The 15,355-nt window shown below is 34.5% G+C and overlaps 1 protein-coding gene across 9 annotated transcripts in view; it reads left to right on the top strand.

Moving 5' to 3' along the window:
• USP34 (ubiquitin specific peptidase 34) overlaps positions 1 to 15,355 on the top strand; it is a 231,689-nt gene that overhangs the window by 43,563 nt on the left and 172,771 nt on the right. For 8 of the 9 annotated variants that reach the window (XR_012325688.1, XM_073791350.1, XM_073791349.1 and 5 more), the window contains exons 3-5: positions 2,335 to 2,755; positions 8,228 to 8,278; positions 8,440 to 8,589. Coding sequence is in view for 8 of the 9 variants with exons in the window: in XM_073791350.1 (XP_073647451.1) it covers positions 2,335 to 2,755; positions 8,228 to 8,278; positions 8,440 to 8,589 (622 nt within the window). In the remaining variant the exon portion in view is untranslated. The remainder of the gene's footprint in view (positions 1 to 2,334; positions 2,756 to 8,227; positions 8,279 to 8,439; positions 8,590 to 15,355) is intronic. The other variant, XM_073791346.1, reaches the window with a different exon arrangement.

Here is a 15,355-nt window from a genome sequence, read left to right on the forward strand (position 1 = left end):
TAATCCCAAACTCCTAATTTATCCCTCCCCCCACCTTTCCCCTTTGGTAACCATAAATTTGTTTTCAAAGTCTGTGAGTCTTTTGTAAATAAGTTCATTTGTATCATTTTTTTAGATTCCACATATAAGTGATTATCATATGATATTAGTCTTTTTCTTACTTACTTCACTCAGTATGATAATCTCTAGATCCATACCTGACTGCACTTTTATAGTAAATTTGACTAGCTCTTTGGCTTTCCTAATCCAAAATCTGACCTCGAGGTTGTTGTTTTTTTTTTTTTTTGCGGTACGCGGGCCTCTCACTGTTGTGGCCTCTCCCGTTGTGGAGCACAGGCTCTGGACGCACAGGCTCAGCGGCCATGGCTCACGGGCCCAGCCGCTCCGCGGCATGTGGGATCTTCCCGGACCGGGTCACGAACTCGTGTCCCCTTCATCGGCAGGCGGACTCTCAACCACTGCACCACCAGGGAGGCCCCTCAAGGTTGTTTTTTTGAGGGGAAACTCAGATTTCATTTTCACTAAAGATAGTCAGATGTATGATCCTTCACTTTGAACTTGGTTTTTCCTAAACTTAAAGGAAGAAGCTACTCATCAGAAAAATGTTGAGTAATGTGTTTATTTTTCTTTTTGTAGAAATTGCGATATTATAGAATTTAAAACTGGAGGAGGCCTTAGAGATAAAATCCCTTTCATTTTGCCATGGAGAAAATAGTCCTGATGTATCATTTATGCATTTCTGTGTAACAAGGTACTCCAAAAGTAGTGTTTAAAACAACAGTAAACGTTTGTTATCCTCAGAGATATGTTTATTATCTCAATTACAAACATTTATCATCAATTATTTTATGGGTAGGAGTTTGGGAGTGGTTTAGTTGGTTGGTTCTGGCTTGGATTTCTTATAAGGTCGTAGTCAAGATTTGGCCAGGTTATGGTCATCTTTCGATGACCTTACGTGGGACTGGAGGATCTATTTCCAAGTTGACTCACTTCCATGTTTGGCAAGTTGGTGCTGGTTGTTAGTGGGAGGACTCAGTTTTTTCTCATGTGGCCCTTACCATGGCCTCCTTGAGTGTTTTTCATGATAGCTGGCTTCCCCCAGAGTGAGTGATCCAAAAGAGAACAAGGCAGAAGTGGTAATGTCTTTTATAACCTAGTCTCAGATGTCATACACTGTCATTTCTGCCACATTCCATTCATTGGAAGCCAGTCATTAAGTCCAGTCCACATTCAAGGGGAGGAAAATTGGGCTTCACCTTTTAAAGGGAAGAGTAGTATTAAAGAATTTGTGGCCATACTTCAAATTTGCCACACCTGGAGAAATGAAGTTATTCTTACATGGTCATACAGGAAGTTGGTGATCTATTTGGTACAATAAGAGTTTTGATTTGTTTCGATAATATAACTAGGTGCAAATTTTAAGTGATAGTTGCTTAACTGTCATCTGTTATTGGATACATTGTAACCTGGTACTGTGTATTATTTACTTATTGATTCACCAGACCCCTTTGATTATGCACAATATGCCAGGCATTGTGCTACTAACTGAACATGTCTAAGAGAACTAGATTTGTATGTAGTAATTACTGACTCTTATTTTTATTTATTTTTGTTTTTTTACTGGAGCTGAAGTGCGAGAGAGAGAGAGAGCGAGCGTGTGTGTGTGTATATATGTTGTGTGTGTGTTCTTTAAACACTTTTGATCTGTCAGATAGGATAGGAATGTCCCTCCTAAGTAGCCTTCAAGCAAATTATTATATCAGCAGCATTATTATTATCAGCAGCTCCGTGTGGTATGGCATGCGGGATCTTAGTTCCCCAACCAGGGATCGAACCCGTGCCCCCTGCAGTGGAAGTGTGGAGTCTTAACCACTGGACTGCCAGGGAAGTCCCAAGCAAATTATTTTTAAATGTAACTTTTTTATTAGTTGACAACAAAATCCCTTATGTAAAATAATGAGCTGGGTTTACTAATAAGGTATTTTATTATAGCCAGTTTCCTGATATTTGTTAAACATGCATTGAGTAGTTAGTACTTAGAGAAGCAAAGATATAGCCATAATTCTTGTTCTTTGTCTAGAGGGACAGATAAATACATACATAAAACTGAAGATGATAGCTGTCGACCTAACATGGTGACTTTTTACCAGTACCAGTTTTTGGTGTGATGCTGTCTTTTTAAGTTATTGTAGTGCTAACTCTACCAGGAAGGAGGAAATTAAATTATTCAAAAGATATTTTAGTATTTGTTTTTTTATATTACTTTTTAGAAAGATATAATTGTTGCCTCTCTAGGAAGCATTGATTTATTGAAAACTTTTTTTTCTCTTATAGGCAATGTCTATGCTGCTTCAAAGAATATAAGCATTTGGAGATTTTTAACCAAGTAGTGTGTGCACTTATTAACTTAGTGATTGCCCAAGTTCAAGTGCTCCGGGACCAGCTTTGTAAACATTGTACTACTATTAACATAGATTCCACGTGGCAAGATGAGAGTAATCAAGCGGAAGAACCACTGAATATAGAAAGAGAGTGTAATGAAGGAAGTACAGAAAGACAAAAATCAATAGAAAAAAAATCAAACTCTACAAGAATTTGTATTTTGACTGAGGAGGAATCTTCAAAGAGCTCTGATCCTTTTAGTTTATGGAGTACAGATGAGAAGGAAAAACTGTTACTATGTGTGGCAAAAATTTTTCAAATTCAGTTTCCCTTATATACTGCTTACAAACATAATACTCATCCTACTATAGAGGTATGTAAAAATAGGTATTGTGAATTTTAAGTAATACCAAGTCATGGTTATGTTGGTAATTTCTCACTTATGAATAAATATGAAGATAGTCATTATTGATGGAAAAAATTATAAAAATCACTGTTGTTATAAGAATTACTTCAGATTTCTTCAGACCATTTCTGTAGCAACTTGTGTTGAACATTTGCTCAGCATAGTTCTATTAAGGAAAGATTTATAAATTGAGCTCATAAAATTAAACTGTCAGTGATAGACATTTTGCTGATGTAGATCTGTGCTGTATTTACTGTGACTCTTTCAAAAAGTAATAACTGAGGAAAAAGAAGCACATAGAGTTCTGAATTTCATTCTTAGAAACATAGGTTAACAGAATTTGGAATTCCTTTTGTAAAGAAAAAATGCTTAACAAATTATATGTAATTACTAGTTTTAAATAATAGTATTTTCTTTTGTATGTCAAGATGCTTTACTTATTTCACTAGTGATATTTTTCCACTCCCTCACTCCCTCCCTCCCCCCCCACCTCCCTCTTTTCCTCCTTCCCTCCTCCACTAGTGATATTTATACAAGCCTTTCCAGGAGATCAGTAACCCATCTTAGGTATTTACATAATGGCATTATTTCTACAGATAGCAGGAATTGAAACAGTGATGTGATAATGTATTATAATAATCGCTTAAAACAACAGTGATTAATTATTTCTCATGATTCTGTGTATTGCTTGGGCAATTTCTTTGCTGGTTTTGTATGGCCTTACTTAGGCACTTGCATTTATTTTGGGAGTTGGATGGGTTTGAAAGTCCAAGATGGTCTTATTCACACATCTGATAGTGCTGGCTGCTCTTTAGGGCTCCTTGGATTTTTCTCTACATGGCCTCTCTACTAGGGTAGACTATCTTCCTTACATTGTAGTCTTAGCATTGATCCAGGAAGGCAAAACTGGAAAGCTGTAAGGCCTCTTATAAAGGTCCAGCCTTTGAAACTACACAGTATCAACTTTACCACATCCCTGTTGGTTGAAGCAATTCACAAGGGCAGCTCAGATCAAAGGGGTGTGAAGTAGACTCCATCTCTGGATAGGAGGAGAGGTAAAGTTTCATTTTAAACTTTTAAGTACATTCTGTTTTTCGTGCATCCAGGAATGGGTAGAGTTGTGGCCATTAACAAATCTACCATATGCTTTTTGTTTTTTTAAGGCTGTCTATTTTCTCCAGCTTATTTTTTCTATAACCTCCATTCTGACTTCTCTAAACTTCCTTCTTCATCTGGAAAAAAAGTTGTCCTTTACTGGAAATATTTTCACATTGAATTGAGACTATTTAAAAACATAGCCCAGGAGGTGGGTGTTTTCCCTATTGGAATTCTCCATAAGAATATTTTAAATCAGACTGTGCTCTGTCTTCTAGAATTTTTAGCCTATTATCTTCCCATGTAGAAACCTTTTAATAAATCTCTTATATGACATCAGATATTTATTAATCATTCTAAAAAATGTCATCTTGGAATCCTTTTTCAACAAAAAGGGGATCCATTTGTGCAAAGCTGTAAAATTTAATCTTAAGAACACCACACAAATAGTGTTTTTAATGCCTTAAATTGATAATTGAAAGATGCTAAAAATAGTTTGGTTAGGGATGTAGATATGTAAAATTCATGCAGAGTGTCTTAGAAATATTTTTTCTCCAGTTAAAAATCTGTTGGTAGAGTTACAGCAATACTAAATCTGCCATTTTGCTCTCAAAATCAATTTCCTCATCAGTTTTTTAAAAATGATTTTCAAATATGATAATCTCCAAATGTAGGCATAGTCACACTCCCCTGTACTTCTCCTTGTGGAATAAAATGCCCCATTGTTACTCTTCTTTAGGATCATTCCATGTGACTACTTGGTTGAAAGCAGTGGCTTCATAACTTTAGGTAAAATTCTAATAAAAACCACTCTTGGATATAATAAAGTAGGAGTCTCCTTATACAGAATTCTGTATTCTTATACAGAATTCTAATCTCCTTATACAGAATTTATATGTGCTTCTTTAATATTCTGTTCATAAGAGCTGTTTCCCAAGTTTCTAATATCTTAGTAATGAGATGTTATAAATACTCTAAAATTTCTAGTTTCTGTCCTTTGGCCATGTTATTAAATATGTTAAGGGCCAGCTGTTTCAAAGGGTCTCCGATCAAAACCTTGATGTAGGGCTTCCCTGGTGGCTCAGTGGTTGGGGGTCCGCCTGCCGATGCAGGGGACACGGGTTCGTGCCCCGGTTTGGGAGGATCCCACGTGCCGCGGAGCGACTGGGCCTGTGAGCCATGGCCGCTGAGCCTGCGCATCCGGAGCCTGTGCTCCGCAGCGGGAGAGGCCACAGCAGTGAGAGGCCCGTGTACCGCAAAAAAAAACCCCCAAAACAAAAAAAATCCTTGGTGTAGCATACATATATATTATAAAATTATGTGTATGTGTCTATATACATACACACAGGTATCTTAAGAAAACTAATATTTATTATGCAGTGCTATAGAGTTTACTATAGAGATGTTTAATTCCACCTTTTTATAAGGAGGTAGTCCATCCAGTCTTCCCTTCATACTGTTATATGCATCCTTTCCTGATAAGACCTTTTACTTTTGGTTTTATTTATTTTTTTTAAGAGGCACAAATTGACCAAGACTCTAGGAGAAGATTCAGTACTCCTGTGTTAGTGTTTTGACACCTGTGACTTTAGAAACTTAGTCAGTATCCTTATTTCATGTAAGAGGAAACTGACTTACAAAGGTTAAAAGTTTTGATCACATTTGCATAGCATATTGCTCAGAGAGTTCTAGAATTCAGGTCTTAATTCTACTGCATTGTTTCTCAAATGTTTCAGACTAGTCACTAACTATTGTAATCCATTGCCAATAGTGAATTAAGATGGGAACTTGAAGCCTCTCCTCCTCCCTTCCTCCCTCCATCCTTCTTTCCCTCCTGTTGAAGTTGAAAATATTTTTAAAGATGTAGTAATTTAAAATACATAATATTAATTCACATTAAAAGTTTTTTGGAGGCCAGTGGCATTCTTTTCCTAATCCTGAATAATATAGGTAATTCTATCAAATGAGGTATTGCTCTAGTGTTAAGTATTTTTCTTAGAGCGAGATGAGTATAAAAATTGTAGAGAGAAGAGAGATCTTTGCCCTTCTGTTAAAGGTAGGTATAATATGCTCTGGCAGATTAAATACATATATTGTTGTTTTATTGTCCAAGTTTCTGAATCTAGGCTGTTTTTTTTTCTTGCCACTTTCTACTGACTTTTAATTCGCCCTTTTTAAAGAAAATTAAATGTTTTAAATTTACTCTTTTAAAGTATACACTTTAATAAGTAACCATCACTACTATCTAATTCCAACATCAATGACTTTTTTATGCAAATATTTTATTCCTAATCTTCTAGCCTTCAATTCTTTGTGGTTAGATCATAGAGCAGCATTTGCTTAATTAGATATAGAATTACTTTCTAGTTACTCCTTTATTTCTCTTTGTTTTAGAGTATCTTTTAAAGTAGTAGGCATATTCCTCTGTTTAGTTCTAGAAAGAGAGTGGCATCATCTTATGTAATAAATGTGAGGTTTTGGGGAAAAAAACAAAAACTTAAAAAATTCTTGATAGGTTTCTTAACACCTTTTCAGGGATCCTCTATAATGAGAGCTTTTGAGAGAAGGTTCAGCTTTTATCAAGACTTCCTAGTGTTGCTCCTAGTGTTGTTACCAACAGATCTATGTTCACTTCTTTGCATACTACTTAAAATGAGATTATAATAACACCTTAGGGTAGTGGCTTCATGTATCCAGAGTAGAAATATGAAATGGTAAAACAGATCTTCTGAGTAGCTAAAATAGATACAACCAAGTCCATGAGTAACATTTTGCACATCAGAATAGAATTCTGTCAGGAGAATTTCTAGCTGTGTTCATGTTAGGCAGTAGAAATCTTGATTTGATATTTGATATTTCAGCATGGTTCATCTGGTCCATGAATCGTATTTAGTAATACCACAGGAGTTCTTATATTCTGGATTTTTTGAAGACAAAAGGTTTGCTAAGAATAACTTAAAACTTTAACTGTGGCCCTGGTAGTAGAGGCTTGAGAATACATTTAAGGAGGTTTATTACACTTAATTTGACAAGTGTTTTGACCTCTCTTAGGACAGTTTTTGATTATTCTGAAATGTTCTGAGAGTTTTATGTATGCTCTCAATCAGTTGTTTTCAAACTTTATTTCAGCAGTCAAACTTTATGTAAAACAGGTAACAGCAAAGAATGAATGGGTTCCTTTGGCAGCTAACTTTTCAGCTGAAAGTATCTAACCTTCTGATTATAAAAGTAACACTTTCAATATGACTAAAAAAGCATAGACTATACAAAATATAGAGTTTAAAATAAAAGGCCTTGAATCTCTCCTTTTGCTCCATTCTCTCATCAAAAAAAATTGTTATGAAATTAGTTCAGATATTTTCAGACATTTAAAAATTTATGAAAATTAGATCATGTTCATAAATTCTATTTTTAACAAATACAGGATATTATCTTTATATGCCTGTGCATGTGGAATTCACCTTATTTATTTTTTGATTCACCTTATTTTTAACAGCATTTTAAAGGTATACTTTACATACCATAAAAATCACTTGCTTAAAGTATATATTATTTTCATAAATTTATAGAGCCGTGCAACCATTACCACATTTCAATTTGAGAACATTTTCATCATCCCAAAAAGATAATCCCTCATGCCATTTCACCGTATTATTTTTGAAGGCTGCGTAAGACCCTAGATGGTTATGTCACCATTTTATTTAGCCAGCCTATTGATGGATACTGAAGTTGTTTCTAATTTTGAAATGTTATAAATAGTTTCAGTGAGCATCATTATACATACATTTTCCAGCACTACTTTTACTAGTTGTTTAGGATAAATAACCAGAAGTTGATTTGCTGGGTCAAAGGGAAGGTACATTTTAAATGTTGATAGGTAACTGCCAAATTATCCTCCAACAAGGTCATACCAGCTTATATTCACACCAACAGTGGATGAGTGTGCTTTTAGGTAGTTTAAATCTTACGTATGGAAAGCACGTTGTGGAACTTTTGAGTATACCTCTAGAGATTTCCCGAGTACAGTTTCAAAACCACTTAACTAAGTTTAAAATGTGTTCAAAAATTACCCCAATTATTTAAGGAAAGGTTTTTGTTTAAGAAGGCAAAATAATGTGTAGCATATAGTATAGAAAGATTTCTTTGGAGAAGAGTTAAAGTATACTTTAGAACTGAATCATATTAGCTTCAGTTAGGAATACTGCTGTTGATGATGAGAAGCAATTGTACAATCGGTGAGTTTTTATAAAATCAATCTTTAAAAAATTGTAGTTTTTAAAGATTGTCATGTAGTAGTGTGATGTAATTGTATTTACCTTTTTTTCTTTTTTTTTTTTAAATCAGGATATATCAACCCAAGAAAGCAACATATTAGGGGCATTCTGTGATATGAATGTAAGTGTTTATCTTTTTTCATTCTTAGGTTTATGGAAAATTTTACTTTTTCATGTAAGTCTTTTTGAGTTTATGCCTGACCAGTATCTTTCCAGTACTGGTAATAAAATAAAAATTGTTCCTGATAAGTTTTAAAATAATAGATTTTCTTTTTTCTTCAGGATGTAGAAGTACCATTGCATTTGCTTCGTTATGTATGTTTGTTTTGTGGGAAAAATGGCCTTTCTCTCATGAAGGACTGCTTTGAATATGGAACTCCTGAAACTTTGCCATTTCTTATAGCACATGCATTTATTACAGTTGTATCTAATGTAAGTATTGTTTGGAATTGGTTTTAATCTTGAGATCAAAGTCTAGTATTTTAATAACATGAATTTTTATGTTCAGAAAAGCCAGATTATGAGTGATTTACATGTACAATCTTGTTTTTCTTTTCTTCTGGATTATACTTTGAAAAAAGCGAGTACAGAAATCTTTTTTAAAATGTCTTTGTTATAATAAATTGGAATTTGTATCAGCGGTTAGGACTTGGTGCTTTCACTGCTGTGGCCCGGGTTCAATCCCTGGTTGGGGAACTAAGATCCTGCAAGCTGCACGGCACAACCAAAAAAAAAAAAAAATTAATGAATTTAAGTTAACTAGATAAATTTAGCCATCTACCTCTTTAGCCAGGGATTTTGTACTGGGAAATTTTAGAGTTTTTGGTTACTTAAATGATGGTTAGCCTAGCCTAGGGCACTACTACAGTGTGTCTGACTTCCCTGTATATTGCAAGTGAAGAACTAACATTTCTTTTTGCCTTTGTAAAGAAGATAATTCTTTCAAATGTTGTGAATGTCAGCTACTGTGAAGCACAATATGTGTGGAAGCAGAGAGAAGAAATACATTTTACCACCTGTGTATTAAAATCTAACCTAAAATAATCTTCTATTCCGGTCATCATTTAAAAAAATAGTGAAGCAATACTTAAATCTAACTTTACCAAAGCCTGAATTCTTGTATTAACTGAGTTACCTTAAGTAATAACTACTGTGAAATACTTCAAGTGTGTATATAAAATACAGGGTGAAAAAAGACTGAACAAAATAACTTTGTTTCCTCGTTTCCAGTGTAGAAATAACACTGGAGAGGACACTGGCTTCACTCAAATTTATTGAGTATCTGGAACTCCATGTTTCCATATTTGAAATAATTAATTTGTATCAAGGTCATTTTTAGTCCCCAAATTCCTTGGTTTCTGACAGGTTGAACATGCTACATGTAATGGCAGTGTAGCATGGTAGGTTAAGAATATACACTTTGGAGTCACAATTGCATTTGAATTCTGAACCTGAGCCTCAATTTTTTAATTCGTAGAATGGGAATGATAAATATGGTGATCTACCTTAAAAGATTGTTGTGAGGTTTTAAGATTTTAAGCTCTTATTAATAGCACCTGATACATAGTAAGCCCTTAGTGACTGGTGCTGCTATTTATTTTAGCTGTTATTAACACTTAACCTGATTCTGTTAGTCTGATTGACTTTATTTGTTTGAAAGAAAGTTTTATTCAGTTTGGCTTTCTTTGGGAGAAAGAATAAAATACAGACTTTTGAGTGAACTTAAATCCTGTGTTGACATTTTAGTTTTAAATTGTCCTAAATTTAGAGAGGGTAAATAACTGAGTTTGAAATCCAAAGTTCAAAAAATAATTTATCAAGTTTTCCTTAATCAGGAATATTAACCTGAATTAAAATGTATTTCTTGAATTAATTTTACTAAATCTTGGTGTTAAAAGTCTATTGTGGAAGCCTTGTTACAGGTAACTTATTGCTATCTCTTGAAAAGTAATCCTTTACTTTGGATTCTGTTTGGAGGTTTGGATTCTGTTTCATTTTTCTCTTCAGCCTTTTTGTGACTGCTAATTGGTGGGCTGTTGTCAATTTGCATAACTTTATCTTAACTCAACTGAGACTATTAAACCAAAGTTAAAATTAGTCATACTGTTTAAATTAATAATGTAATTGTTTGGATACTATAATCTATGTTTGTTTTTTTCCTGAGAGTATAACATAATGTACTTTTTAACCAAAGGTTTTATATCTTGATTGGGTAACTCTCATTTGGCATCTTTTCCTCATAAAAAAATATTTTTTGATTTTGCTTTCTTCTAATTTTTAAAAATACAGTTAATACTTTGGTGCAAATTAAGAGCTTAAATTATAATTCTTTTTGTAATTAAGTTGTCTGCAGACCCTGTACTTTATTTTTTTCAGAGTCTGGAGTTTTTCTTAAGGGACTGGTGACATTTAAAGCAATATAAGTGTTGGCATGATTTCTGACCTTTTTTTGGAGTTTTGACCACTCTGCCTGAAGTTTATATGAAAACACTTAGCAGCCACTTTAAACAATTGAAATAGACATCCTTTTTGCATTTTGAGAAACTTTAAGGCCTTTAAATTTCAGACTTTTCTAGTCACATACAAGTTGATCTAGAGCAGAGTAGTTTCCTTTAGTGGATCATTGTAAATGATAAACCCTGGTCGTTTCTGTATGTCTCATTTCTTTTCTTGAGAAATAGGCAGCTTGTTTAGCCATGTTGTTTCAGCTTCAGTAAGGCTGAAGGTCCCTTATTTGGGAATCCCTGATTTTCCATGGGCTTTCATACAGGAACAAAAACTCCTACATTCAAATAATGAAAAAATTATTGAATTTTAGGGCAATCCTTTTCTTGAAAAGCAAAAAAGTCTACGAATTATAAACTACTTTTATGGTAAGGTAGATAAGGCCTGACCTTATTGAGTACCTGTTTCTCCCACACTTGATTATAATAAATCACACATTCAGAAGAAAACATGTTTATATCAGTTCCTGGGAACCAAGCCATTCTGTTTGTTTTCTAGGGTCATTCCCTCACTCTTAATGAGGAAGGTGGTGTTATCTCCTAGAACTTTAGCTTGCAGCACAGGAAAACTCACTTTGCCTTGAGTCTGAGTTATCAGCAAAGAAGGAAAACTCTTACTTTGATCAGTTAAGGTTCAAATCTGATAATACGCTTAGGCCCATACACTTATTTCAGTCTCAGAAGTTTGCTTTAGCATTTCTAAACTAACACTGTTAGGAGAGTTCTCAGTTTTGCACAAGTATTACTCCACTCTTATAAGGATCTATTCTTAGTAATAATGACTGCCACCTCAGGGAAATAACAACAAAATCTTTATATATGTAGTTTTCTTATTTTGTATTGGTCTGTAGGTTTTCAGCAAAAGCAGTTAACCAATATTTAGCACAGCTTACAGAAGTAGAATGTAGAGTCCTCATAGAAGTTTCCCCACTGAGATGCATGGTGGTTATAGCTCATAGTATGTATCCTGCCTCAGCCTCAGCAAAGATGCCTGAGTTAGTCATCTCAGACATGACACCTTTTATTAATTACAAAATAACAAAGCCTAAGGACTTTGCATAAAGAATTTAAGAGTCATGGGATTTATTTTATTAATATGAATGGAAAAGTACAAATGAGCCTTAATAAACCTCATGAATATATGCTTTACAAAACAGATATGACAAATTATTACCTAAGAGATGTTATCAGACATGCAAACTTGTAGTAACACAACAGAAGACACAATAACAATTTCCGAACTGTCAGTTTCCTAAGACTACTTTACAAAAAACACTAACAAGGACCATTTAATATCAGAAGTTAGGCTGGGATTATACATTTTCATATATTTTCACACTAATCAGGAGAGTTCGCTGACAGTTCAGTGAAGTTTTCATTTTGTCAAAACTAGCTTTGTGATGCAGAATACTGCCTACATTTCTGCAGTTATAAGGGGATCAGACAATATTTTTTCCTATTCCTGAGATTTTTAACAAGTACTTAGAAGGGCTACTAGAGCTCTGTTACCACAAAGAGGGGGAAGCTCAAAACTTACAGTAAGGAAAGAAAAAGGACCTATGTGATTAATAGCATATGGAATTTGATTCTTGTAATGGTATACCTCATAGTAGATTAAAGAATGTAGATTTTACAGAGAAATAATCTTGGGCTTGAATTGTAGTTCTGTTATGTACTATCTAATTTTTTTGTTTTTTTGTTTTTAAAATTTTTTTATTGATGTAATATCTAATTTTGATTACATTATGTCTATAAGCCTCACTTTTTTCATCTATCACAATGGAAATATTAAGGGTTCAGTAAATGGTAGCTCTTCTTTCTATTAAAAATTTCTTTCCAATGTTGACATTTTTTCCCTTGTCATTTTTATTTAAATTTTTGTTCGTTGGCATATTTGTTTATCCCCAAATAAAAGGTATCACTGTATCTATTTTCATTTTCATCCGTTCTAATGTATCTTATATATAATTGAATCTGTGAACCTTTTAAAAAAATTTGAAATAAACATATAGAAAAGTGAACAGAATGATAAGGTATGGCTCAGTGACTTATCAAAGTGAATATCCCATTTAACCACTACCCATGTCAAGAAACAAATCATTGTCAATTCCCCAGAAGCCTCCTTTATGATTCCTCTAAGTCACTATCCCATCTCTTTGCCCTTAAAGGTGAACACAATTCATACTTTTATTTCTTGCTTTTCTTTGTTTTATTACTTAAGCTTATATCCCTAAATACTGTGATTTAGTTTTGTCTCTTGCTAACTGTATAAGTAGAATCACATACAATGCATTCTTTCATGTATGGCTACTTTTGTTTAACATTGAGATTTATATTGCATGTAGTTCGAGTTGCTCATTTTGATTGTTGTATAATACTCCTTTAAAAATATACCAACATTGATCTGTTTTACTGGTGATGGATTAATGTGGTGTCAGCATTCTCTTACATGTCTTTTAGTGCATGTGTACATTATTTTCATATATATATAGTAGTGCAATTTCTTTATCACAGGGTATACATATATTCAGTTTTACACGTTAATGCTAAGATTTTCTGAAGTGATTGTATTAATTTACACTCTTACCAGGAATGAGAGTTCCCATTGCTCCATATCATTGCAGACACCTAGTATTCTAACTCTTAGAGATTCATGATGAACTAATAGTAGTATCTCCTTGTGGTCTGCTTTTGTGTTTTTAAATGACTAAAGAGATTGAGCACCAATTCGTGGGCATATTAGCCATTTCAATATTTTTCAAGAAGTGTCAGTTCGTTTTTTTTTTGCGGTACGTGGGCCTCTCACTGTTTGTGGCCTCTCCTGTTGCGGAGCACAGGCTCTGGACGCGCAGGCTCAGCGGCCATGGCTCACGGACCCAGCCGCTCTGCGGCATGTGGGATCTTCCCGGACCGGGGCACGAACCCGTGTCCCCTGCATTGGCAGGCGGACTCTCAACCACTGCGCCACCAGGGAACCCCAGTTCAAGTTTTTTTAATCTGTTTTAAAAATCAAATTGTTTGCCTTTTCCTTACAAATGTGTGGAGATTCCTTATATGTTTTGGTTACAAGTCTTCTGCCTGACATTTATGTATTGCTAATATCTTCTTCAACTCTGGTTTTGCTTTTAATTCTCTTGTGTCTTTTAAGAGTTATTTTTAACTTAACTATAGTTGATTTACAGTACTGTGTTAGTTTCAGGTGTACAGCTTCAGATTCTTTTTTTTTTTAAATAAAATTTATTTATAGTTTTGGTTGTGTTGGGTCTTCATTGCTGCATGCGAATTTCTCTAGTTGCGGTGAGTGGGGCTACTCTTCACTGCAGTGTGCAGGCTTCTCGTGGCGGTGCTTCTCTTGTTGTGGTGCTTCTCTTGTCGCGGAGCATGGGCTCTAGGCACACAGGCTTCAGTAGTTGTGGCACACAGGCTCCAGAGTGCCGGCTCAGTAGTTGTGGCGCACAGACTTAGTTGCTCCACTGCATGTGGGACCTTCCTGGACCAGGGCTTGAACCCGTGTCCCCTGCATTGGCAGGCGGATTCTTAACCACTGTGCCACCAGGGAAGCCCCAGATTCTTTTTCATTATAGGTTAGTACAAGATACTGAATATAGTTCCATGTGCTATACAGTAAATCCTTGTTGTTTATTTTATATGTAGTAGTGCATATCTATTAATCCCATACTCCCAATTTATCCTTCCCTCTCCCCCTTTCCCTTTGGTAACCATAAGTTTGTTTCCTGTTTTGTACAGAAGTTGATGTGTATTATTTTTTTAGATTCCATTTATAAATGATATCTTATAGAATTTGTCTTTCTCTGCCTAACTTACTTTACTTAATATGCAAATCTCTAGGTCCATCCACGTTGCTGCAAATGGAAGGATTTCTTTTTTTTTTTTTAATGGCTAGGTAATATTCTATTGTGTATGTATACCACATCTTCTTTATCCCTTCATCTGTCGAGGGACATTTAGGTTGCTTTTATGTCTTGGCTATTGTGCTGTGAACATTGGGGGGTGCATGTACCTTTTTGAATTAGGGTTTTTGTCTTTTCAGAATATATGCCCAGGAGTGGATCATATGGTACCTCTATTTTTAGTTTTTAAAGGAATCTCCAGACTGTTTTCCATAGGGCTTTACCAATTTACATTCCCACCAATAGTGTAGGAGGATTCCCTTTTCTCCAAATCCTCTAGTATTTATTATTTCTGGACTTTCTGATGATGGCTATTCTGACTGGTGTGAGGTGTCGTTTTGATTTCATTAAGAGTTATTTTCTAACCAAACTTAATGGTGTATAATTTATAAAAAATTTTTTTCTTTATGGTTAATGTTTTCATTAATGGATAAAAAATCTTCCTTATGAAGATATTTTTCTATGTTCTGGAATTTTTATTATGTTACTTTCACATTTTGATCTGTAGTTCAGTTGGAATTGACTTTTGTGTGTGGTGTGTGAGGGATCAGGATTCATTTTCTTTTCTATATAGACAGACACTGGACCTGTCGCTATTTATAGCAAAGACAGTCCTTTCCTATTTGTTCTGAAGTATCATTTTGTCATAAATCAGGTATCTTTATTTGTCTTCTTGTGCATGGGTCTGGGGTTTCTAGTATATTCCATTAGTCTATTTGATTAGTCTTGTGCTGTTTTGCATACCATCTTAATTTCTGCTGCTTTATAAGAAGTCTTGCTATC

This window comes from Tursiops truncatus, chromosome 14 (assembly GCF_011762595.2).
Source record: "Tursiops truncatus isolate mTurTru1 chromosome 14, mTurTru1.mat.Y, whole genome shotgun sequence".
In the NCBI taxonomy this organism is placed as follows: Eukaryota; Metazoa; Chordata; class Mammalia; order Artiodactyla; family Delphinidae; genus Tursiops; species Tursiops truncatus.